Source organism: Sceloporus occidentalis, unplaced genomic scaffold, assembly GCF_023333645.1.
Source record: "Sceloporus occidentalis isolate IW3139 unplaced genomic scaffold, rSceOcc1.0.p SCAF_6, whole genome shotgun sequence".
In the NCBI taxonomy this organism is placed as follows: Eukaryota; Metazoa; Chordata; class Lepidosauria; order Squamata; family Phrynosomatidae; genus Sceloporus; species Sceloporus occidentalis.
In genome coordinates, this window is record NW_028316986.1 from 72,138,861 (window position 1) to 72,165,677 (window position 26,817).

Genomic DNA, 26,817 nt, shown 5'->3' on the forward strand with positions numbered 1-26,817 from the left:
ACATGGGCCCTTGTTTGCCTGGCCTAAGACAAATATATCGTAGCTGAATCCTTATTACTGAGAGCCTAAAAAAAATCAGGAGAAATTGTTCACAAATATGTGAGAAGAAAATAAAGTGGAGAAGTGCAAAAGCTCCCATTATAAACTTTGTAATAGTTGAAGGCTGCTTAGAATTGAATTAAAAATTCATTTTAGATTAGAATGCAATACTGAGTGAGGGAGAAAGCTAGGACACTAAAATGGATAAAATATGTATTTGAGAAATTGCTAATTAAAAATAAAGAAAAAATAACTGATTACATCTTTATATGTTCAGGTACTGGAATTCTGTTCTTTTCTTTTCAAATCTAAAAATAAATTGAGTTTAAATTTGAGTTTGAATGTACTAAATCTTTACATCGCTCACTTTTGAATATATTTAGCTTGCTTCATCTTTAAAAATAATTTTACAGGAAGAAATTAAATAGATATTGTGTAGAATGTGGATATGCAATCTAGAGTCCTTCAAATGTTTTAGACTACAGTTCCTGACCATTAGGTGAACTACCATTATTTGAAGAGAGCTGGAGTTAAAAACTCTGGAAAATGCCAGGTTGCCTAACTGTCAAACAGCAAAAAGTTTGAAATGCAAACTAAAGATAAGTCTTTCTTCATATTGCTATATTAACCATATATCTCTGGATGCATCTGCACTGTAGAAATAATGCGGCTTGACTGCTTTAACTGCCATAGCTCAATGCTATGGAATTCTGAGATTTGTAGTTTTGTGAGATACTTAGCTTTCTCTGTCACAGCATTCTGATGCTATAACAAACTACAAATCCTGGGATGCCATAGGATGAAATCCTGGCAGTTAAAACATGGGCACACTGCATTAATTCTTCAGTACAGAAGCAGCCTAAAAAGAATACTTATTACAGAAGCAGTACATGCTCACTAGAATTCTTTTTAAAAACTTGATGAAAATGACAAAAATATGAATATGGAACACACAAATATGCCTAGAGACAAATAGTCTCTTTTTCCCAAAACCAGGAGACAGAGTTTCTCTGACTTTTTAATTCTTTAAAGAATTCAGCATCAATACATACATGCATGCACACACACACACGCACACACAAAGAGCATGTATATATTTTAGGGTGTTGGGGACCCACTTGCAGCCACAAGCTGCACAATACTCATGCCTCTCTCTCTCTCTCTCTCTCACACACACACACACACACACACACAGGTGCTTTAGAGCAGGCCAATAAGGCTACAAGAAGTGCCTTGCTCTATTAGATTGGGACCTATGAAGAGAGAGTTTAAGAGGTTCTGTTTTAATGTAGTATTTTTGTATGTTTTTAACTGTATTTTTATAATGTTGTAAGGCACCCTGAGTCCCAGTCTTGGGAGAAGTGTAGGATGATGATGATGATGATGATGATGATGATGATGATGATGATGATGATATTTCCAACAGAAGACAGCCAGTTACATTACAAAATTAGTGCCATGATTGCCACCCAGCTTTTAATTCCTTTATTGGGGATCTGTGCTGCATTATAATGCTTTGCAGAAGGACAGTAGAAGTGGGAAAAGGACTCAATCCACCTAAATTAGTAAGAAGTCTAGAAGATTTACATTGGCCTGTGCATACAAGTGATTTATTAGTACAAACTCTCACTTTTCCATTTGTGAATCTGGCTCCCAGGTGAGAATATTTTACCTCACCTGTACTTGAAAGCATTTTCAGTCAACTCAAGAAAGTTGTAGAACTGAAAAGAGAAGGAAATTACCAAGAACTTTAAAAATCAAATGTATTTATTATATGATATGCATGGGAAAGTATTGCTTCCATTGTATTATTTCCTGAATGACTCACCAAGAGTGTGGTGCTGAGTTAAATAGGTGTAGAGAATGCTTTAGTACTCATTCACATGTAATCATAGACTCCAGCCACTTCTTTGAATTGAGTTTATGCTACTTGTATGATAAATTTGTGAGTTCTATAAATCTGTTCAAGAAGACACAAAATACATGTCTAAACCATAAACTGTTGCATTTCACCTTGCCCTGTCATTTCCTTCAGTGCAAAGTAATGGTTAATTGGATGGTCATGTAGAACTTGACTCTCCTGTGAAATGACCTGCATTTTTACATAGTGTGAAATCATCTGAATTGTACAGATACATACATACAGACAGACATGTATACATTACTGTGGATGGATAACTATATTAACAAGTTCAAACATAGCTTGCCAGAAGGCTGTCTAAACGATTATAGTAAGAAATGTTTAAGTGGAGGGTGAGATCCTGAGCTTTGTCAGCCATATGATCTAAGACCTGAACATTTAGTTGTGAAGGTATCACTAATGATGTGCTAGTTCTCAAGGATGTATCAGAGTGTTGCAGCTAACACCCGATAATATCGCTCACTCCAGTGCCGGCACACTTTGACTGCTTAGTGCAAAAATCTGTCACGAAAGAAATTCTAAGAGAAACCAAAGAGCTGTGTTTGCATTAATACAGGGAGTTCATCCACACATCACCAGAAAACAAACATTTTTAAAAAACCAATTTAACATGTTTAGAATTTGTTTTCTTTTTTCTTTTTTGAACCTCTTTTTGTTCACAACCATTTATTTTGATGTTTTAATGCCATTCTTGTATAGAAATGTGTCCTGTGTAAATACGTATAGGTATACATTAGATATTGCAAGCAATACTCTCATCTTGTGGGTTCAATAGTGTGGCATCTTTGTACTTGTTTTTTTCTTTAATTGCCAAACATCTTAAGGAAAATTACTATAATAGAAATGGCTTAAGCAATTGATTGGATTTGATTATTTAGGTCATTGATCTCAGAATTTGCACACTGTTTATTCATTCCGAGTCCATTCTTGGAACTGTTCTAAATACCTTGCCGTTCATGAGCCCTTGCTGCTTACAGTACATTTGCAGATTACTTTGTACAGTCAGCCCTCTTTATCCATGATTCTTTGTCCATGCATTCAACCAATAAATTCTAAAAAGCAAACCTTGATTTTGCCATTTTATGTAAAAGACACCATTTTACTGTGGCCTATATAATGGGACTTGAGTCTCCGTGAATTTTGGTAACCATGAGGGTTTATGGAATGTCCACTGTAATGTGTTCCCCACTTTCTTTCTTATTTCCATCTTCATCTTTGAAATGACCTAACCAGTGTCCCATATTTCCTTAGTCTCCAAGCATTGGTTACTCTTCCTATACTCTGCATGAATGCTAATCACTGTGGTTTTAATTCATTCCAGTCAGTTGCAATTGAAATTTTAAAGATTACCAAATGATTTCTCTGGACAGACTTCTTCTTCATTTTGCTTGTGTCTCTAGTTGAGGAGGACAGAGTGATCAGTATCAGCAACATCACATATTTAGTGACACTGCAGATAATTCTGTTCTTGTATTGTTTTCCTCTTGGGCTCCTTTGACATTATCTGCTCCTGATGATTCTCTACCTGCTTCTTAAACCAGTAGTTATTTCTTTTCAGTTTATTCTGATAGTTTTATTGCTTCACTTCCCCCAGTCCTTGAGGGGGGATGCTGTTAGATGCAGTGCTTTGCCACCTGCTGGTTGCCCTCTCTTTCTGGATATTTTCAGTCTTGGTCCCCATCTTGACTTTATTTATACCCAGATCTAATTTCCTATATTTGATCTTCCCATTCTATTTGAGACTAAACCTGTCCCTAAAACACCAACATATTCTCCTAAACAGCTTATCATATTCTCAGTTGGAATCCAGAAATGATAAAGTCCTCTTGTTTTTGTTGAAAGCTTCTCGTATGTTTCTATCATCATTTAAAATGTCATCCAACATGCATTGATGCAACTCTTTTCCTTTCCTGCTCCCTTCTTCCAAGACCAAGTTCAAATTTACCATTAGCTTTTCAGAATTTTAAGAATACCTTTCTTTTTTTCTGCAACAATAATTTAAACCCTCATTCATGTCATGATTATCTCATATCTTAAGTGCAACAATCTTTAATGTTCACATGTATCACATATCATTGTGTTTTTGTAATTCACCTAGCTGAAGTTAAAAACATCACAAAATGATAAGCTTTATACCTTGGCTTTGGGAATAATTTCTTTTAGCTCTCTTATTAGTATGTGTTTAGTGTGGGTGGAATAGGGACTACTTCTGAGAGATGTTTATTGTTTACAGAGTAACAGTAAAATAGATGGCCAGCATGTGGCACAAATTCAGGAAGAATAATATGCAGCCCCCTCTTTGTTCAGCTGGCTTTTGCTTAAACAACCTGTTGTCACAAAGATGTTTGTACATGGATCGAGAGCCAAGATACAGCAGTCTTGTGGTTTAAGATTTGTTGTAACAGGAAACCTAGACTTGTAAATTTACCACATAATTTTCAATGAACTGTCTTTTCTGCCAGTACTGTTTAAAAATTCAGCTGGTTCCCCTCTACAACTTGAGGATTACTACCACCATGGTATTAAAAGACTCAAAAGAAAATAAATCTGTGCTGATCATTTACAATGTCAAGCCTTTCTTGACAGTTCAATTCTTTTTTCAGTCTTGTTTGGCTTATACTTTTTTCCTAGATTATAATAAAGCCTGTGTGCTTGCCATGATTTCACAAATATGCAGAAAGACCTATCCAGTTGATCTTGGCCACATGGTTAGCAATATTCTTATATCACATATACTGCAACCCCACGATCAGAATGGCTTCCACATGGCTCAGAAGCAGTATGAAGAGAATTTCCCAAGTGGTGCTCACGTACCTCATTACTGTCTGTTCCCTAGAAAGACTGAAAGAGAATTCATGAACAATCTGCATTGCTTTTGGTTCCATTTCCATGCAATGCCCTCCTAAGGCTCCTGAAACCAGTGCTGATGTTTACTTTGTAGGGTTAACAAACTGAACATGTTTAAATTTGATGTCATATTTTTCTATATAGTCTCCAGGATGCTAACAAAATAATAAAAAGGTACTGTAGCTTCTATATGCAAAATAACACTGTCTATAAAGTTTCCCCAAAGCTCAGAAAGGTGATTAAAAAACAACAACAACTACCACAAACTAGAACTTCCACATGCTGTGCAGTGGAGTCTGGGAGTTATAGTTTTAAAAAGTCACTTTTCCAGAGTTCTGCCTTTTCCCCAAGGTGAGATTAAGACATGGGTGGCAGGACCACCCCTTTTTCTAGAGACCTACCTCTGAATTCTCAGAGATGTGTTCACTAGTACAACAGAAGATTTTATTTCTCACGTGGTTTATCTGGGAATACCTAGGTAGATATCTGGGAATGCATACCTATCTGAGAATAGGTTCCATGGAACTCAGTATTGTTTACAACTAAATGTTTACAAATATGATCTCAATTTTGTGATGTATGTCTCTCTGCCCGCCAAATTGTTTTTAATTTTAACCTAATGCTGTATAGCATTTTATTGTTTTTAAACTTTGATTGTTTAATTTTAGTTTTAATATTGGGCAGGGGGTTGGGAAGGGATCAATTAGTATTTTATTGTATTTTTAATGCATTTTTACTGTTGTAATCTGCCTGGATTCCTAGTGATTGGGCATGCTATAAATAAATCATCCTCATCATCCTCATTATTAATAGACTTTTTTTTTAAAAAAAATTGCATTTTCCTACCTAGTACTCATAATTTCAGTTACATTCAATTAACTAAGAAAACAAAAATCTTCTAATTTTAAGTTGGATTCAGGATCAGCTATTCATGAATGAATGGCCTCTACTTGTCAACAGTGTCTTTGCTGATTGGAGAATATGTGTCCCATACTTACCCCATTCAAAAGCTTGATATTTCTTTAGTTTGCTTCAGCCATCCCACTTGTATGCACCAAAATCTGGATACAGCCCTCGGCTCTGTCCCTGTTGTTCACTTGTTTTCTTTCTACAATAGAAGCAGAAATGTTTTAATTAATCAAATGGATTGTATCATTCAGGGTCACTTTAATGCAACACAGACACAAACTAATGCTGATAAGTTAAAGAAGTTAAATTTATTTATAAGTACTTCATTTTTTCACACAAACTCATTACTTAGTTTTGCTTCTGGGTTGGTTATTTATATCTTTGGGAGCTTTTTGGTTCGGGAAAAAGGAATTCATAAACAGTATATGTATTTGACCACAAGTCATTTAGTGTGTATGCTGATCAACAAATATTAATCATCTGGTGTTCCTCCTTGTTAATTTTTGTGACAGAGCTCAGTGTCTCCACTGCGGTCTACAGGTACTTGCCAGCCTCCAACTCATCATGAGGGTAAACAGATGAACACCCAGCAAGAAACTGAGCAAATGTTTCCCAAGGTAGGTGAGAAAACCTCAGGACTCTGTTCCCTGTGAGAGAGCTAGACTAAAACTGGTGAGATTCTGGTACTGTTGGAATTCTGATGTGTTATTATTAATTCTCTGGCTCTTCCCCCAGCATTAGAGAATAATCTATCAACACCAATGAAATCCCTGTTGAAACCACTATTTTAACACAGTAAGAAATGTAGCATTTTGCAAATTGCGTTGTATAGAGGAAGTGTAAGAAATAACATAATTTTAGTCATGATCCCATCTGCCCTTCAGATACTTTGATGTGAATTGGTCAAATGTTCTGATGCAATGATCAAATAAGAAATGACAAGTCTGTGAGATTGCACTGGAGACAATCACTTGCTAGAGACTTTAATCTGAAGGCTGTCTATTAAATTCCTTTTTATTTAGAGTTGTAGTTTGTCCTGTCCCACTGTCATATCATGCCATGGCCTTCTTGACCTTGCCTTCTATTGGCTCTGGATGTAGCACTTCCCCCTACAGTTGGTTACGACTACACATTCATGTCAATGGACTACCTTTATCTCTTTGCCTTTAATTTTGTAATAGATGTTTTATATTTAGATTTGAAAGGAAGTTTGTATATTCTGGCCAAAGTTGAGTATATTTAATTTTTTTGTTGTTTTTTTTGAAAATTGAAAGCCATTATGAAATATTTAATAGTGTTTTATTTGGAATGGACTATACCCATGGTTATGAACCCTGTGCGTAGCAGAATATGAATATTTCACTGACAGATCATATAAGCAATAAATGCAAAACAAATGAAGCAATTATGGAAAGGAGTTAAAGTGTGTGGACTATTCCCATAAACTCATATGGTAGAATCTTGAGTAGGAATTACTTTTTTAATATTCCCCCAGTAAAAGCAAAGATGTTCCTTGAACAGAAGAAGCTAGAATGTCAAGGAGAGTATAGCTTACTGTATATACAGTATAAGGAGCCAGTGTAGTGTAGTGATTTGAGTGTTGGACAGGTTCACATACCAGCTTGGCCATAAAGCCCACTGGGTGACCTTGGGCAAATCACATGCTCTCAGCCTCAGGGGAATGCAATGGCAAACCTCCTCTGAACGAATCTTGCCAAGCAAACCCCATGATAGGATTTCCATACATCGGAAATGGCTTGAAGGCACACAACAACAACAACATACAGTATAATTTTTGACTAAACTAGAAGGTTTAGTCAAAAATTGACCAAAAAAAAGCTGGGTCAGCTTATCCACAGGTCAGCGTTAGTACTGTAAATGAACTCTGATCAAAAAAGGAAACATCCCCTTTTCTGACTAGAGTGATGAAAAGCAAGTGCTTAGTCCATGCAAGGACAACCTAAAAGAAGCACTGGTCCTCTCTACTCTCTCTGCTGTGGTGTCACTATGAGCCTTTTTGAATGCCTTGGCAGGAAAATCAAAGGGATGCTGAGCTAATAGAGCAGGGTCAGTGCTTATTTTAGGTTTTCCTGGGATGGATGAAGCTCTTACCTTTCACCACTCTACTCAGGGAAGGGAATAGTTCCTTTCTTGAGAAGTTCTAACACTGTACCTTAATTCTTGCCTTTACATCCTTTTTGACATGTGCACATATTTTTATCCTGCCCATGCCTGGTCACCTCCCCCATCCATTGCACAATCACCATTTATCATACTTCCCTCCTCATCTGTCACGTTTTTAGAGTGAACACAGTTATGCTTGCCAGAATTTTGTAAGTTCTTTGGCATCGTTTTCCTTTGCTTTGTCCTTTACATCTTTCGTTACATGCCCCTAAGTTTTACCCTTGACTTTTCCATGGGTCATATCAAAGTCCAAACTTTTGCTTCAGAATCTGCCCTTGGCAACTACATGTGGTCAACTTATAAATGAGTATATATGGTAAGCAATTCCCTGATCCCATATGTTTCCCAAATGTTAATAGAATACATTTATTTTACATGGGGACGATTCAGAAATGTTGTCCCTTTTCCACTGCATTCTGAAGTGATACAGAACTGTGTGTCTGTATAATGTGATTCTCCCCCCCCCCAAATGCATAGCACAGCCCTATATATAAATCTTCTCTTTGAGGAAAATTTGCATAATTTCATTTATGTGAGGGTCCACTATAATAGTAGCAGTGGTTGCAGATTTGAATAATTTACATAACAGAGGGTTGGTTGTATGTCAGATACACAAGAGATTTGCAACGAATTGTGATCTGTACAGTTACTCATTACTTATATGTCACACATCTGCAAAAAACAAAGTTATGAAGTCCAAATAGAAGACTTATATGATATATTAGACTTTTGTAAGAAAGGGATTCATAGCAATGTTTATAATAACAATTAAATCCTTTGGTACAGAGCTGTTCAGGCTTTTGGAAGTTTGTATTTATTGGGTGCCTTCAAGTTGTTTCATATTTATGATGACCCTAAAGTGATCATGGCAGAATATAATATGTTCAGAGTGGCTTTGCCCTTACGTTCCTTAAGGCTGAGAGAACTTTGTCCAAGGTTACCCAATGAGTTTCCATGGCTGAGCAAGGATTCGAACCTTGGTCTCCAGAGTCTTAGTACAAAGCTCAAACTACTACACCATGTTAGCTAGTGGCAAATATCCCTTTATATCATGTTATAGTGGGAGAAGTTGTTAAAATAGAGCCTTAGAACATGAATGTGAGCATTTTGGCTTTTGGGGATGTATCCACACTGCAGAATTAAAGCAGTTCAACATCACTTTAACTGTCATGACTGTATCTTGTGGAATCATTGGATTTGTAGTTTTGGTGAGGTATTCTGGTCTGCCAGAGAACACTGGTGCCTCACCAAACTACAAATTCCAGGATTCTGTAGGACTGAGTCATGACAGTTCACACTGCAGAAATGAAACCGTTTGAACTGTCATGACTCTGTCCTACAGAATCTTGGGATTTGTAATAATTAGTCCAAGCTCTGCTCAAAACTACTCTATTTCTGACTCTGATAGGCAAGGAATCTCTCTCCCCTCACATTCCTTGGCAATCTTCCCATTTCCCACCAGTGTTCACATGCAGCACTCCATGGAGGACCATGGAATACAGCCAATCTCCTCAGTTTACATCAACTTGCCAATTGCAATACAGTCTTGTGAACTGACATCTAGACTGCACCTCCATTATGCTGCACAAACTGTGCAAAGAGAACATGTAGTTATAGACACTCCATGCTCTCTTTAAGAATATAATTGTCCCAGCTGATCCCACTCCTGCCACTATGGTTTGCATAAAAAATAACACCAGTGGTAATATAATGCAGATCTCATCCACTACCTCATAAAGCATTAACATTCAAATTGTCCTTCACTTTCTCTATTTTCACAGCCTTTTAACAAATCTGATCGTCATCCAACATTACCAACAGGCTCCTCCTACTTATTCATACAGCAAGGTCTCATGGATCTTTAAAAAACAGTTTTAACACTAACAGTGATAGTCTAAACATACAAGCATACAAACACCAAACTAATGTAAAAATGACACATACTTCACATCAAGTAATTATTTAATAATTATACAAAACTACTTCCCTTGTTGCTGGGACATATTACTGTAGTATGGAGAGGCACACATTTTACACTTAAGTCTTCTAACAAGTAAAAAAAAATAGCATAATACTTGGAGGAAGTTTGAGAAGAAGTTCTAGGAAACTGAGGAGTACAAAAGAAATCAAACTTAAGCAAAATACTACAAACCAAAATGGTTACCTTGGTGAACAACCTCCATATTCTAAGATGGGGGTGCAGATCCACTGTCGCTCCAGTAGTTTTGACCTACAACTACCATACTCCCTGACCACTGGCCATGCTAAGGGTGTATCCACACTGCAAAAATAAAGCAGTTTGACACTACTTTTACTGCTCTTTCTCTATACTACAGAATCCTGGGATTTGTAGTTTGTAACACCAGAACTCTCTGACAGACCAGGCTGAATACCTCACCAAACAACAAATCCCAGGTTTCTATAGGAGGCAGCCATGACAGTTAAAGTGATGTCAATCTGCTTTAATTCTGCAGTTTGGAAGACCTGTAAGTCCCAAAAGGTCATTTTACCCCCTTGTTTTCTTTTTTTTAACTGACAGAAGATATATTTAGAGAAAATGAGTTAAATATTCAGTTCTCATGTTTAAAGGTGTAGGAGCTTTGTGAATTACAGTTTTCCTACCCAAGTGACAAGAACAGGTGTAGCATGGCTGCATTGTGAAAGCAAGGCATTGAAAACTGGAGTGGGGATCATATTTTACTTAATCTCCACTTCTTAAATCCACTTACATCTCTGTTTCTTTTCATTAGAGTTTTAAACTATTTTTTTCCAGTTCATGTTTTTCAGCAATCCATGGCTATCATTAACTATGGATAGGATGAGTCCCTATGCTGATGCCTTCATTAACAATTAACAATTCATTAAATTAACAATGGTTAACTGGTTCCACTAGCAATAATTTTTGTCAAAAAGAGTAGGACATGTTGATCCTGCATCTCATTTTTAGTCCATCATACATAGTTAAAGTATGGTTTACATACTTTGGCCTTCCCTGACTGACCTTTGTCCAAACTAGAACAAGTCTGATCTTCTGATTAAATCTCACCACTGTCGCTATCTCTTAACTGATTTTAATTTGTTATTGTGATCTGTATTTATATGTGGTTTTATTGTGGTAATTTTATTCAGGGAGGGAGGGTGAGGGTTGGGGAGAGTTGGGGGTTTGCGTTGTTTGATTATTTTGTATTGTATTAACTTCTGTTGTTACCCACCTCAATCTCCAAAAGAGAAGAGGTGAGATATAAATAAATAAATATATTATTATTATTATTATTATTATTATTATTATTATTATTATTGGTCCTCTTCACATCTATCTGGGTAAAACTCAGTGGCAGATAGAAGCTCCATGTCAGTGAGGTGGTGAATCCATTCCAAGTTTTGGCAAGCTTTTAAAGAACAGGATTCAGCACCTTGGAGAACTCCCTTTAAAACCTGGATTAAAGCTAGACAGAATTCACCTCCCCTGCTGACAAGGGATCTCCTGGCTGCCATAGGTAAATCCCACAGATGGTAACCTTGAGATAAGATATTTCAGCCTCAGCTGCCATTTAGCAATTAGATTTAGGTCTAACTCTGATGGACAACATCCGTTTCCAGTACAGTTGGCCCCTGTCAGTACAGCCAACCTTCCACATTTGCAGCTTTGATTTTTGCAGATTTGATTATTTGTGAATTTAATTGACATGTTCTCTCTAGAAATCTCTAGGCCCTCCAAGAGTGGCTTAGCTGGAAGTTGGCCATAGTGTCATGCTGGAAGATCTAGAGATTCCTAGAGAAAACACTTCTCTAGGCATTTGTAGGTCTTCTAGCATGATTCTGTGGTCAGTGTCTGGTTGATGTGGACCATAGAGTTGTGCTGGGTCACCTAGAGATACCTATAGAGGTGTACTCTCAAGTTAAAAAAGCTTTTTAATTTATGTTTTTCCACTTTTATTGGAGATCTGTGTCCTAAACCACATGTGTTATGTGGCGGGCCCACTGTGTTACATCTTTCAGCAAAATTGGGGGAAGGGGAGTGAGGGGTGAAAGAAATGGCCCCAAAGGGGCAGCATCATGCTGACCCTGAGAGAGACAGATTGGGGCCACAGCAACTGCATGCCATGGCCCCAATCTGGCCAGCTTCCACCACAAATAGGAGCAGAAAAAGTCTGCTCTTATTCGGGGTGGAAAAAAGCCCTTTTGCCTCTAGAGCCAGCTTTTCACCAGCTCTGGGATGAGTGGCATCTGAACACCACTCCCCTGAGTCACCTTGAAGCTGACTGGCATGACTTCCGGCTGACATAATAATAATAATAATAATAATAATAATAATAATAATAATAATAATAATATTTTCCTGCCTCTCCCATTAGATCGCCACACCCCCAAGCCGGCTTTACCAGGCCATCTGTTTTGGCCCTAAGCTCTCTTCATGACAGCATCCTTTCTTCCCAAAACCTTCTTGGGAGGTCTGGCTGGTTTAAGGGTACAGTTAAGAACTGCAGGATGGTGTTGGAAAGAAAGTTTTCTTGTACTGGTGCTGCAAATACAGCACAGTTATTGCTTTTAAACCATAGTTTTTGTATTGTGCCTCATGTTTTAGGAGTCATACTATCTCAGATAAGTTGATAATCTGATTTGCAAAACATTTTTAACTTACTGGTTTTACATTCCAGCTTGGTTGAGAAGTGCATACTCACAAGATATTACATGGGTAGTTCAGTCTGCAACACAAGCAGAGAGGGTTGGTAGATTTTGTTGTTATAATATTTATATATTCTATCTTTTCCCCAGTCCTGGACTTGAAGCAGTTTACAAACACTGAAACAAATGCAGCAAAGCACATTCTGATGTTGTACAATCAGAAAATACTGTCCTGGGATGAATAAAAGTCAAACACCTTCAGCTTGGCTAAAACTAAGTGGTTACTAAATCTCATTGAAAGCAGCAGCTCTTGTTAGTCATCATTAAAGTCTTCCATGAATTATAGTGAGGCATATATATAACCCTGTGCATGTTTACTTTGCAAGCAACTCCTCTTATGTGCCTTGAGTTGCTCTCTAGCAAGCAAAGATGCTTATAATTTCCAGCCTTCTTCATAACTAATAAGTCACAACTCCAGCATTGCAAGGGATTGGACTAAATGTCCCTTGCAGACCCTTCCAGTTCTTTTCTTAGCCAACTTATGCAAAGAGATCTTGTAGCACCTTTGACTCTAACTGAAAGAAAGATGGAAAGAGATCTTGTAGTACCTTTGAGACTAACTGAAAGAAATAAGTTGGTAGCATGAGCTTTCATAGACTTCAGTCTATTTTCTCAGATGCATGCTTGGAGTGGATCATGATTTGAGGAAGTAGGCTTAAGTCTAGGAAAACTCATGCTACCAACTAATTTCTTTCAATTATTGTCAAAAGTGCTCAAGATCCTTTTGCAAACTGATTTTCCAGACTAACACGACTATACCTTTGGATTTGGCCAATGTGTAGGACAGTTAGGCCTGCAGTAGATTTTCCCCTCTCGTTTGACAGCCAACTTAAAACGACATGGAGTTTTCACTGAATAAAACATTTGCAAACTGAAGTTAAATAGAAAGTAAAAGTCTTAGCTGTGGTGTGACTCCACTCCTATGTCTAATTAAAGCCTCAAAGCATTTTAAAATGCTGTATAAGGTGAATCATTTCAGCAAACAACCCTTAACGTGGAAAACCAACACCTTTGCATTGGAGAGAAGCAATACAAGCCAGAATATGTTTCCAAACAAAGAGAGGTGGTCTTCTCTAGTGCAGCTCTCTTTCTTTAGCAGCACAGCATGGGGTGCCAGAAAAACCATTAAGAGACTCATCCTGAGCCTTTTCCCTTTTCCACACCTGCATACCATGGTCCCTGCTGCTGTAACTTTATGGACCATGAGGAGGCAGGTTTGACGCCATGAAACTCAGGGTGAGCTGACAGCTGCAGAACCACAAACAGTAAAATGTAAAGAGGAGGAAGGAGAGATCACCTTTGAAGTCTACAAAAAAAGAATGACTTTGACCACTTCCTTTTTTAATTAGCTGTCTCAGGTACATTAAGATATTAGCCACTAGGTCAGTTGGGGAGAGGAAGATGAAGAAGCAGTCACAATCGATTAGTTTCAGGTGTGGATTTTGAAGCAATCTCCCCTTTCTCCTTCACAACTTAAGGATTGTCCTAGTTGGAAACTAACACTGTGTTTGCAAATGTGTACAATTGCATTACTTCAATCAAAATTAAAGTTGGAATCACATGTCAGGCAGAACAGAACAGTCAGAGTTTCTGAGACTACAGTAAGTGCTCTGAATTGTGCATATATAGTATTTATTATTTATAAGATGTTAATTCAGGTTTCCCTTTACCCAGCTGAAGTTTACTGTACACTTGTAGAAACACATGTAGGGTAGAGTGCATTGGCAAGTTGTAAAGCTCATCCCAACCCATTATCGATTTCCATTTTGCATTTACTTATAAGAAATTGATTTAAGTAAGGGAATGGTTTTTACTGATCCTAATTATCATAAGCAACTGTACTGAAGTCCGTGAGCTTATTTGATGTATCACTATTGAGAGCCCGAACATCAGAGTTTTTCAAATAAAAAATGGGATGAAAGAATGGAAATTGGATAATTTTATCATTCCTTTTTAAGTTGATGCAAAACTAGTGAGCATATGATTTGTATTTGTTTTTTATTTGAACTGAGAATAACTTCAATGCAACTTGTTCATGTAACTGGACCTTCTTTTTTGTAAAGAGACTGATCATCTAACTATAATGAACATGCTTCAACCCAAACCAAACACTTTTATGTTGTTGTTTTCAACTGATGAGGCTTAAATGTTTGATTAACTTTCCTTTTGAGACTTTAAAGTACTTACCTTTGGTTGGATTGTGTCCATAGGGCTAAATTTAATCTTCCTCTTAATTAGAGAAAGTACTGAAATCAATGGGACTTAGTTGAACAAATCCCATTAACTTAATAGGCCTATTCTAAGTGAGAGCCAGCTTGGCTAGTGGTTTGAGTATTGAACTTTGACTCTGGAGACCAGATTTTAAGTCTTCGGACTGCTCTTAGATTCAGCTCATTGCATTAAAAGGTACTCATTTACAGAGAACCAGCATGGGGTAGTAGTTCAAGCATTGGAACAGGACTCTGGAGACCAGGATTCAAATCCCCACTCAACTATGGAAACCCATTGGATGACCTTGGGCAAGTCACACTCTCTCAGCCTCAGAGGAAGGATAAGTCAAACTTCCTCTGAATAAATCTTGCCAAGAAAATCCTATGATAGGTTAGCCTTAGGGTCTCCATAAATCAGACATCTTGAAGGAAGACAACAAAAACAAAATTTACTGAACTAGATTTTAAAAGCCATTACAAAGGATAGTTTAAGCTGAATTCTAGACATTTTAAAATAAGTTTGAAGTACTTAGAAAGAAATGGCAAGCCAGTTTTGAAAGGCATTAGAAGAAGAATTTTTAGAAATGCTTTAATATTGTATTATTTATTAGAGAACCATTATGATGAAGTGTTGGAATGGGACTCTGGGAGATCGGGGTTTGAATCCCCACTCAGCCATGGAAACCTATTGAGTGACCTTGGATGAGTCAACTTAAAGGCATAAATGATATCTTTTATTATATTAAAATCTGTGGTTTTTATTAAAAGATGCTTTTGCACAAACAGAAAAGGTGTGCCATCCTGAACAGCTGCTGTTGAGTTTTGGGGACCCTCCTTAACAGTTTGAGATATGTGTGGGTGGGTGGGTGTCTTTCAGATAGTGAGGTCAGTAAAAATAAGTGAGCTGTGAGCTGTATTTTGTGTCAGTATTAGGGACACTTTCTGCTTATGTAAAAACATCTTTGAACACAAACCTATATGTTATATGTTACTGTACATCCAATGTTAAAGCATTCACCACAGTCATATAACTTGATCCTGTATTTAATAATAACAATAAAACACTGTTGTGTGTTTGTTAATGTCATGTATTTGTTAATTGTTGTTTCCTGCTTCAATCCATGAGTATTATTATTATTATTTTCTTACCCATCTCTCCTCATGGAGCGAGGCAGAGAACAACAACAATTAACAAATACATACCATTAACCAATACATGCAAGCTTTCAAAGCTCTACTAGTTTCTTAATCATACAAAGGATGTTAAAAATTATAAAGAAGAGGAAAAGTTAAATCAGACTGAACACAGACTGTAAAGAAACAGAAAAATCACTTTAGATTTTACATTTTAAATCATGTATCATGGTCTGCAGTAAGCCAAAATTTTTTAATAAGGAACAAATAACTGACATAGATCTGGCTTCTGGTTATTGAAATGAACTTGTCATGCTGTGTGTGTGTGTGTGTGTGTGTGTGTGTGTGTGTGTGTTGGGGCATTAGAATCAGGCTGAAATATACAGTCTGGTCAAATGAAAAAAGCATTCTTTAATCCCTTGATGTCAACAGAAGAGATAGCAATGTGTGTAAAATCTTTATCATCAAAATTAATAAAGTAAACATTTTCACCTTTTTTTCTGACTGTGTCTTGATCTGTACCCTGATTTTTTTTAAAAAAATGTTGTGATTCTTTATCTAGTTACCCTTGATCTTTTGATTAAAGGATGAGGATAAATAAGGAGCATAAACAAAAATAACTAAATACAGTTATCAATTGGACCCTAGAAAACAGGTAATAGCAAAGAGAAGAAAGAGGAGATCCAGGCAAGAAACAAGAGCTGAGAAAAAGCAACTGTCAGCACTAGTCCAGTTGCTAGTCCATTTACCTTGTGCATTCTGGCCCATAACAAAGCTAGATTTCAGAATAAAACGTGACGACACTCAGCAAGTTTGGTTTTCAGCTTGGAACTGGAAATAGCAAGGAGACTGTGCTTGGTCAAAGATATAAAGCAGAGGTGGGAAACTGTATGGCTCTCCAGAATATTACTGGACTGTAATTTCCAGCAGTTCCAGTCAGCATAGCCAACGGTGAGAAATGCTAGGAGTTGCAGTCCAACATCAGGAGAGGAACACTTTGCCCACTCATAGTGTACAACAAATAATTTTTGTTGGAATCAGAATACTCCTTTCTGCATCCTTTCATACTGTCTGTTTTAGGCAAACATTGTTCATGACTAACAAATGGCATACCCTCCAACTGTCCCCACTTGGCAGGGGCAGTCCCAAATAATCCAAATGCTTTTAAAATGTTTCTGTTTTTCTCTCTCCTCCTTCCACTTTCCCCCTTTTTCCTCAGCTTACTTCAGTTACTGCAAACAGTGTTCACAGTGCAAAAGTGAGGAGAGGAGATGATGGAATCTTATCCTTTCCATGATGATCAGGCAAAAGTAAACTGCAGCAGCCTCTCCTAGCTTTTATGTTCTTTCTCATTGATAACTTTTGCCATTTTGGCCACACGTGTCTCAGTTTTCATCTGTAAAATGTTGGAGGTTATGAAATAAGAGCCAGAGAATTGTTGGTAGGAGACTAGTGGTAAACCCCAATCTGGATCAGGAGAATGACACTGGATCAAGGTCATGTCACTGCTTCTCCTTCAGAACAAAAGTGGCCACATCCAACATGCTTTTGAAAAACATATCTAATTCACAGTTTGGCCCTTCTCTACTCAGTGGCTGAATAGTTTCCATTTCCTTCCAGACTCTAATTAACTTCCCCCTGCCATCTTGATACTCATCACTCTCAAGTTTAGCAAAATGTTATACTGTATTAAGATCAGACTAATAGCTAACAGTAGATTAAAATTAGATATTAACACCTTCACTTGAAAATATGAGCCACACACCTACGATTTCATGATTATGTCATCAGTAAATGCCAGTGTGGCCAAGACAAACATGATGCTCTAATATAATAGATGGTCATTATTGGTCCTGTCAAAAACAGTCACTTTGGTGCGTTCCAGACGCGCCAATAGTACATGCTCAGCACGTACTAGGGTTATGAAAGGGTGTCCTTTCCTGACGCCCTAATCCTAATATGTGCCAAGCATGTACAAAATGGCGGCGCCCATGTAAAATTTTGACGTAGCAGACGCTTAGCTTCTGCACGTCGCAGCGCAGAAATGACGCCGCAAGTGCACCATTGGCGCCTTGCGGCATCATTACCGCGCCGCAAAAAGAACCTGCTTTTTGCGGGTTCTTTTTGCTGCGCCAAGGAATCACACGGTTTGTCTGCTGCGGTTCCCTGGCGCATCAAACACTGGTGCTGGAAGACTGCCCTTTTTGGGCGGTCTGTAAACTGCCATAGTCACTTTTTTAAAAATCCAAGAAAGAAACATGATTTTTAAAAAATAAATGATTTTAAAAATGATTATAAAAATGATTTTTTAAAAAATAAATAAATAAGGAGCTATGGTGGCGCACTGGTTAAATGCTGGTACTGCAGCCATTCACAGCCACAAGGTTGTGAATTCAATCCCAGGCAGGGCTCCAGAGTCCACTCAGCCATGCCTCCTTCCATAGGTCGCTAAAATGAGTACCCAGCTTGTTGGGGGCAATTAGCTTACACATTGTAAACTGCTTAGGGAATGCTTAAGTGCACTAATAAGTAGTATAGAAATGTACTTACTATTGCTATTTCTGTTGTACATTTATCAGATTCCTGTGTATTCTGGAAGTCAGATGATTTATGGTTGTTTCAGGCTATAGCTATTTAATTTCACATATTCACTAAGTAGCCATTATTCTTACTCCAGAATACTGTAGGCACTCTGTTGATTGGGAGGGAGGTAGTGGTGTAGAGAGTGCAACTACTCTGTTATAAGGGTTTCACTGGGTACCTGTTTGTTTCCATGTAAGCACAATTCAAAGTGCTGGTTATGGCCTATTAAGTCCTATACTACTTGGAAGAGGCTGTTTGGAATATTGCATTCTTTCATACAAATCTGCCTAGAATTTTCTCAGTCCATCTGCTACTGGATGTAAGGCATGTGAGGGGCTTCTAGGTGGCTGGTCCTGGACTCTGACTTCCTGCTGAAGAAAGCTAGGTTGTCAACTATTCTGTTGTCTTTCTCCCAGCAAGTAGACATTTTTATTCAGGCAGTACTTTGTCATGTGATAAATTCACCTTAGGATCACAATACGTTGGAAAGGACTTGAAGGCAAACAACAACAGTCATGTAACCTAATCTGCTATTAAAGTTGACTGTACTGGTTCAGAGCTGGGTATATATTTCATTGTTGTATTTTATTTTTATTTCCATTTATATTTCTTTTTATGTATTTGTCAACTGTGTGTGTGTGTGTGTGTGTGTGTGTGTGTGTGTAGTTATTATTAACCTCCTTGAGCAAATTTTGGGCAGAAAGGTAGGAGGATTAATTAATCAACTTTGTCCTAAACTTTGATGTCTTCCAAAGCTGCAATAAACAGTACTGATACATTCCAATGGGTAGCAGAATAACCCCTTAAGAAAGCAAAACAAAATGGGAAATTGGATCTTATCTATGATTATTTCTGCTACAGTACTTGTTTGTTTTTGTTTCTTTTCCCCCCTCTGTCTGAACATTTCTTGAAATATCATTGGAGATTTCCTTCTCATCATTTCCTCCCCACAGTTGCTGCTCTCTTGGCTTTCTGAAGTGCAGAAAAGGCATGGGGAGCCATCCCAAACCCAGCAGGTGGTGACTTCTTGGGCTGATCATCATCAGGTTTGCATCTCCCCATTCCCATGCCTCCATTTCCCCAGAGGGTTTTACAGAGGGGTGGGGGTGAGGTGGAGGAGGGTGAGTTCTTGTGTTTGTTCTCTGTCTGGAAGAGACACCCAAATGTTACAGTATGGAGGAGAATTTCTGAAGACTCAAGATCAAGCTGAGATCTGAAGGAGGAGAAAGGGAAGCACTGGCTTTGTTATGATGATAATAATGAAGCTGGGCAGAAAGGGCCCACACAATGGGGCTAGGCTACTGTGCCATCAGCTGCTTCCTGCTAGAGAGATTCACAAGTCTTCTTTACTTAGGATGATTAGAGAACTACAAAGTCAAGGGGAGTGGTAGGTTTCACACTCTTATCTGGAGCACATCTGACTCACTCAACTGTCTGCTCAAGCTAGTTGTTCTTATATTCCTGGTCTGCCAGGTTATATTAAATGATAAAAGTTGATATTGGCATTGCACAGAGTGAGTGCTATTTGTGATCTTGTAAACGGGGCCACACATTGTGTGAAGCAACAAAGTTCTTAACACTGCCATTGATGTAGGTAGGACTTTAAGTTAAATCAGGATTGCTATTCAGCTGGTCTAAAGTCAAGATGCACCCATTGCTTGTAAAGAAGGGCAGGGGTCACTTTAATTTTGGGGAAGGTTGTTTCAGAGAATGGTCTTAACCATTCAGAGGCAGGCTCCAGGTCTGTGTCAACATGGTCTTTATTCCAAAATGCAATTTCCCTTTTGCATTTTACTCCAGGGCACTAGGGCTCTTAAAAGGTGCAATCAAGCTTCCTAATCAATTATGCAGATAAGGAACAGGTTCTTGCCTTCTCCCAGAGAGGGCTATAAACTGTGTCTTACCCTAGCTACCCTTTTCTCCAGATCTCTTCAAAACCTCTTAATATAATAGTGTTTCATCTTTTAGATTATTTAAAATGACAGTGTTTTATGAGAAGTTTGAAAAGCAACAACAATAACAATAGTATAAATTTTCCATCAAAAAATAAGAAGCAAAGCTCATATTCATTATTACATATGCATACTGATCACAGTAAAATATTAGTTTTGTTCCTATGTATAAACTCAGTGTTGAAGTCATGTCTGTTTGAATTATTCAGTTAGAAATCGTGAACTCTGTGCAAAATTCTTACTGGACTGAGAGACAACAGCATGATTTTAAAAATAATCACTCCGATTGGCCATTTTGTTTTTCTAGATAAAATCAGACTACACCAACATAGTGATTCTTAATCATGAATTTAACAAGGGCAGGAAACAATTTGTGGGATAGGCCTTGAACAACACTTGCATTCTAAGTTCTCTAATGTCAACAATAAGACAGCCAGCATGGAATAGTGGTTTGAGTATTGGACTAGGCCTCTCAGAACCTGGGGTTTGAATCTGAGCAAATCACACACTCTCAGCCTAAGAGGAAGGCAAATGACATCTGCTGAGTCAGTTTTGTTAAAAAAAGCCCAAAGATAGGGTTACCATAAGTTGGAGTCCAATTAAAGACATTAAAAAACACATACACATGAATTTCATGTATGTGGTTGTTGTTGTGTGCCATCAAATCATTTCTGATTTATGGTGACATTAAGGTGAACCCCCTCTTGTTTTCTTTTTTGGCAAGATTACTTCAGAGAGGGTTTGCCATTGTCATTCTCTCAGACTGAGAAAGAATGACTTGCCCAAGCTCAGGAAGTAGGTTTTCATGGCTGAGTGGGGATTCAAACCCTGGGCTCTGTACATTGTCCAATACTCAAACCACTATACCATGCTAGCTTTTAATGTATTTGCCAAAAATAAATGTTACACACCTGTGTATATGATATTGCTTTTTGAACTGAGAGCAGAGAAGAGTGCACTGTGTTTCAGAATATACTTCCGGAAGTGTTTGGAAGAGGTTTGAACAGTAGCCTAATTTGAACAGAAAACGTTTACTCAAACTATCTGTTATAAATATGCCACTAGTATCTTCAGTACATTTTGGACAAATATTTGTCCTAGTTCTTTCTAATACAGTTTGAAAAAAATATGTGAAAGAGAAAAAGCAGCAGCAGTAGTAATTTTTATATACAGCTTCAGAATAAACAATGTCATCATGAAACTGCTTCATGGAGAAGGTTGTTAGGGACTTTACATTGTACCCTGCAGTTAAGGCACACACTTCCAAACCAAATGTGCAGATAAAGATTACCATACTTCTTTTTTATTGACTGTTAGAATGAAACATCTGAAAGACAAAGAAAAAATGAAAAACATCTTTACTGTGTGCGCAATATGTATTATTTTTCCCTTCTGAACATGGCTTTATCCAAGAGGTAGGTTATATTCAGAACAAATTACATGATACAATTTGCACATGTTTTGTTTTGTTGTTAAATATACAATTTCATAAGGAGCTTTTATGATTCTATACTCAAAAGATTGTACAGGAAAAGTCTATTGACATCTAGACACTAGCTGGAGCTAGAAGGAGCCGTTTGAGTAGTGATGGGGGAGTAAGAAAATTTAATGGCTTTTTGGGACTACAGTGCCCATCATTCCTTATCACTGTCCTGGCTAGTTGTGGTCCAACAACATCCAGAAGGCCAGAGATTCCCATTTGGGGATCACGGTATCTTTTTTGGTGTGTTGTTTACTTAAGCACCTAGCATCTTTAAATGACAGTTAAACTCAATGTCTAGATAAACGTTACAGGTTTGTGGCTTTTAAAACATAACACACCTTAGGGGATGATGATGATGATGATGATGATGATGATGATTTCATTATTTCATTATTAATAATATTTATTAGAGACAAGAAGCTTATTCCCCCTTTCACAACAAGTAAGGTGTTTGACTAACAAGAAAGAGGACACTTAGAGGTCTGGCAATGGACATCCTTTTTTCAACAAATATAAGCATTTTAAAAAATGTTTTCTTGAACTTATGATAGAGCATTCATTGCCACAGTTTGCAATCCTAGTAAGAAGTGAGAAGCAACCAAAGGAATTGCCTGCCTGGGAAGCCCAGAGTTGTCTACAGTGGACCCTTGTTATACACTGGGGTTTAGTTCCAAGATCCCCCGTGTATCACAAAATCCGTGTATGCTCAAGTCCCATTAAATATAATGACATAGCAAAATGGTGTCCCTTATAAAAAATGGAAAATCAAGGTAAATTTATACTTTTTTTGAACATTTTCAGACCGTGTATGCTTGAATCCGTGTATAAAAAATCTGTGTATAAGAAGGGCCGACTGTATTCAATTCCCACTTATCTTTAAAAGGCCCTGCCTTCTTCCTTTCTTCCTCTGAACGGCTCTAAGCAGGACTCAGTACCATGAGCATCTCAGGAGCAAAGTAACTGAGTAACACCTAGCCTTTCTCTCAATCTTGAAGGTGTGATGAGGAAAGGACCACCAAACAACCAACTCCTAAAACTCTTCCTGCTCAATTCTACAGAAGGAAACTTAGGTCTAATCTAGAGCTTGACAAATGTTATTTTTGGACTACAGTTCCCAGAATCCTCCAGACAGCATGGTAAATGCTTGTGCTAGCTGGGTGATTGTGGAAATTAAAATGTTACTGTTCCTTGCTCATCATATTCAGCACCAGACAGTGGGGATTGTCAGTGTGGTTGTCCCCTGGTAAATGAAAATGTTAAAACCTGCAACTTAACAAATAAATTTATTGGGATCATTGCTGATTTGAATGTGTGAATGTACTGAAGTAAATATTTATTGCTTAAAACCAGTCTAGTAAGGCCTATTGAAATGAAATGAAATTAAGCAACAACAACCAGGAGCCCTTTCATACTACCTAAATTATAGCACCGTGATCCCACTTTGATTCTTTGATTACATCCCAAGAATCCCGAGGTTGGGTTGGTGAGGCACTGGAGCTCTAGGACAGAGAATTATAGATACCCATCCCTAAACTGCAAATATCAGAATTCTGTAGGACAAAACCATGGCAGTTAAAGGGAAATTATACTGCTGTCTTTGGGTAGCATCCATGTCATAACCACTGTCCTCAACAGAAAGCTTGGTAGTATTTGCTTCTTTGTGCGGCATATCTCTGCATATGAGAGGACATGGGAACTCTTGCATTTTATCAAGAGTGATAAAATGTCCTTTTTGCAGTATCCCTTTATTTCAAAAGGTTTAGGTTTAAGAGCATATTGGTATGTGTTTTCCATATCTACATGATAATATTCCACTGACCAGTCATTTATAATATTAATGGCGGGATACAGACGGGCAGGGGAAGATGTCTTGGAGGTGTATTCTGCTGAATACGGAGCCTCCAGACCGCCCGCCCCGGGGGCGTGGCTCAGGAGATGGGACTTCCACATGGGGGGCAGTGAAGACGCCTCACCTGGGGCCGTTTCTGACCCGGAGTTTCCAAACCGCCGCCTCAGAGGACGCTGCAAAGAGAGAGGCAGCTTCTTCACGGGCGGCCAAAAACGGGACTTTTTTTTTCCTTTGCCGGCTGGTGGATGCGCAGCTGCGCAGCTGCAGCGCTAAGCAGCGGCGGCAGAAAGCCTATGGGCACATTTAAAGTGCCCAAGCCCCTTTAAAACTTTTTTCCCCGCTCTGCCCAAGAACAATGGTGGTCTCCTGCCAGCTGGTAATCAGCTGGTGTTGGCATCCTTGCCCGCTTGCACTTTGCCAGTGTCACCAGCATCATGGATGCCTCCTCTCCTTTGGTCCCCGCGCTCTTGCTGAATCTGCAATGCACAGCCACAGCTGTCGCCGCTGCCACCGCTGTCCCCCTGCCATCCCCCATCACCTCCCTTGTACATATGTAAATATTTACAGTTTTAGCGGTTTTTATTGTTAGGTGAAAATGGCACAGGAATGTGTGTAGGGGCTCACTTTAAAGTCCAAACTTTCCAAGCAGCGCATGCGTACATGTTGCTCTAGGGTTAGGGTTAGGGTTAGGGTTAGGGTTAGGGTTACGAGTCTTAAAATGCGCTGCAGCTGTGCTGCAGCTTCCACACCTGCATGGCAGCTGACGCTGCAATTAAAGCCTGACTGCAACCTATGCATTTTCCAGGACCCCAACTCATTATGCGACGCAGCTGACTCGGAGCTTTTAAATGGGCAACTTAAATTAGCGGCGTAGCAATTCTGACGTACCGGTGCAGCAGCTTACAGACGGAGCTGCGCAGCTGCGCATCAAACGGAAAAGAAGTGGAGAAAAGCAGCACCTTTTTAATGCCGCCTCTTCCCGCTTGGGGCGTGCGGGGGGCGTGTTCATGGCGGCATTCAGGTAAGGCCCGTCTGAAGGCTCTACCTTCATGACGTCATGAATACACCCCTTTTTGCCCGTCTGTATCCCGTCTGTATGTTTCAAATTCTGAGGAGTAACTTGGGCGGGTTACAGACCGCCAAAAAATACGTAGTGACTACGTATTAGGATTAGGAAGGTGCGGTGTTTCCGCACCCCCCTAACCCTAATACGTAGTCACTACGTATTTTTGGGCGACGGCCATTCCAGACGGCCACCGCCATGTTTACGTCTTGGACGCATAGCGTCCAGACGTGTCGCAGCGCCTATGACGTCATGAGTGCGCCAGCGTCATAGCTGCGCCGCGGAAAGAAGCTCCATTTTGGAGCTTCTTTTTTGCTCCGTAACGGAGCCACGCGGTTTATAACCTGCCATAGATACATCTTTTCCAGTGGAGCAAAAACCATCCCAAAATACAGTGGTTGGCAGGTAATTGGAAAGAAACAAAAATATTATCACATTTCCAGATCTAAACCTTAGCAATATCTAAGGACTGTTATTCACATCAAATTTGATTCTTGCGTGTATATACCACATTGGCTACATTTACAAGTTGTTGATTTTTTTAAAAGATGATGTTGAAAGACATTTTTATGATACTTTGTAATAGTATCAGTGGAGGTGAGAATCTTATCAGACAAATTCCAGGTCTCTGTCTCTCTTGTGTAAAATATACTGAAAAATGATTTACTGATCTCTTTGCAAACCCTTCCCAACTATAATGTGTTTCCAGTGAACCAGGCAGACAGTAATATGAAGGCAACTAGAATAAAATCTATTGAGTTTTAAAGCAGTTGGTGGATAGTTTTTCTTCCCTCTGTTCATTTTTTTTCTTTCTTTGATAATTATAATAATAATAGTGGTTTATTGATGCTTTCTGATAGACTTCTAGAAGAAAATGGACAGTTTGATCACATCAGAAAACAGCAAACCCTTCATGATCTGGTTAGTATTCAGTCACTACTTTCATCTTAACAGGCTGAGTTGTATACATGCAGAAGTTCCTCAGTAGGCTTCTCCTAGATCATATCCGTGTGCTTTGATTCTGTTTTTCCCTTTATTTACTCCTGTTTTGACATTAAACAATAAATTAAATTTTACTGCATGTTAAGAAATAACAAGCAGATCTAAAATGACTTATTCCTTAAGTACTGCTGGAAATGCTTAATATCCAAAAATTGATTATGATTTCCAACTGTTTATCCTTGCTTACATTCCTGGGTACAGACAGGCCAAATAAATAAATAAATCTAAAATGGAGTGCCAAAGTGCTTCTGTGCTCATATTAGGCAGGCTATGTGATTTTCATAAAGCTTTCCTGTAATGCCAACCACCAGTTATTTCAGTATAGCTACTGTGGGAGAATTTCTATACAACAGCACATAGCTGATTATGAAATGTTTTTCTCAGGAGTAAAACTTAAGAGCACCAGTATATAATAGGGAAAAGGAATGTGATCCCTTCCAGATGATGTTGAGTTGCAACTCCCAGCAGGTCAAGACAGCATGACAGTGTTGAAGGATGATGAGAACTGTATTCCAGCATGATTTGGAGGGCCACACACTCCTTGTACCCATACTAGAGAGTGTGTGGGATTAAATGAATGTCAGATATTAGGTATGGAGACATAGGTCCAAGACACACTGCAGAAATAATCCAGTTTCAGACCATTTTAACTGCCCTAGCTCTATGCTGGGGAATCCTGTGAACTGTAGTTTTTGAGACGTTTAGCCTTCTCTGTCAGAGAGAGTCCTCATGCCACAATAAACTACAATTTCCAGGATTCCCTAGCACTGAGCCAGGGCAGTTTAAAGTGGTCTCAAGTTGGATTATTTCTGTAGTGTGTTTTGGACCATACTGATGTGTTGCACATAGTTAAATTTACTTTACCTGCTCTAAACATTTTTTTTACTCTCTCTCTTTTCTGTCTGGTAGCATTTGTTATTTAATTTTTAATAAATACACTCATTTTCTTGATGAC

At 38.4% G+C, this 26,817-nt stretch overlaps 1 protein-coding gene across 3 annotated transcripts in view; it reads left to right on the top strand.

The window, feature by feature from the left end:
• The window catches only part of LOC149310929 (uncharacterized), a 72,518-nt gene that overhangs the window by 39,997 nt on the left and 5,704 nt on the right, over nucleotides 1-26,817 (top strand). For all 3 annotated transcript variants that reach the window (XM_089530045.1, XM_089530044.1, XM_089530043.1), the window contains exons 8-11: nucleotides 6,229-6,333; nucleotides 19,467-19,559; nucleotides 21,783-21,880; nucleotides 25,721-25,781. In XM_089530045.1, coding sequence (XP_089386171.1) covers nucleotides 6,229-6,333; nucleotides 19,467-19,559; nucleotides 21,783-21,880; nucleotides 25,721-25,781 — 357 coding nt within the window. The remainder of the gene's footprint in view (nucleotides 1-6,228; nucleotides 6,334-19,466; nucleotides 19,560-21,782; nucleotides 21,881-25,720; nucleotides 25,782-26,817) is intronic.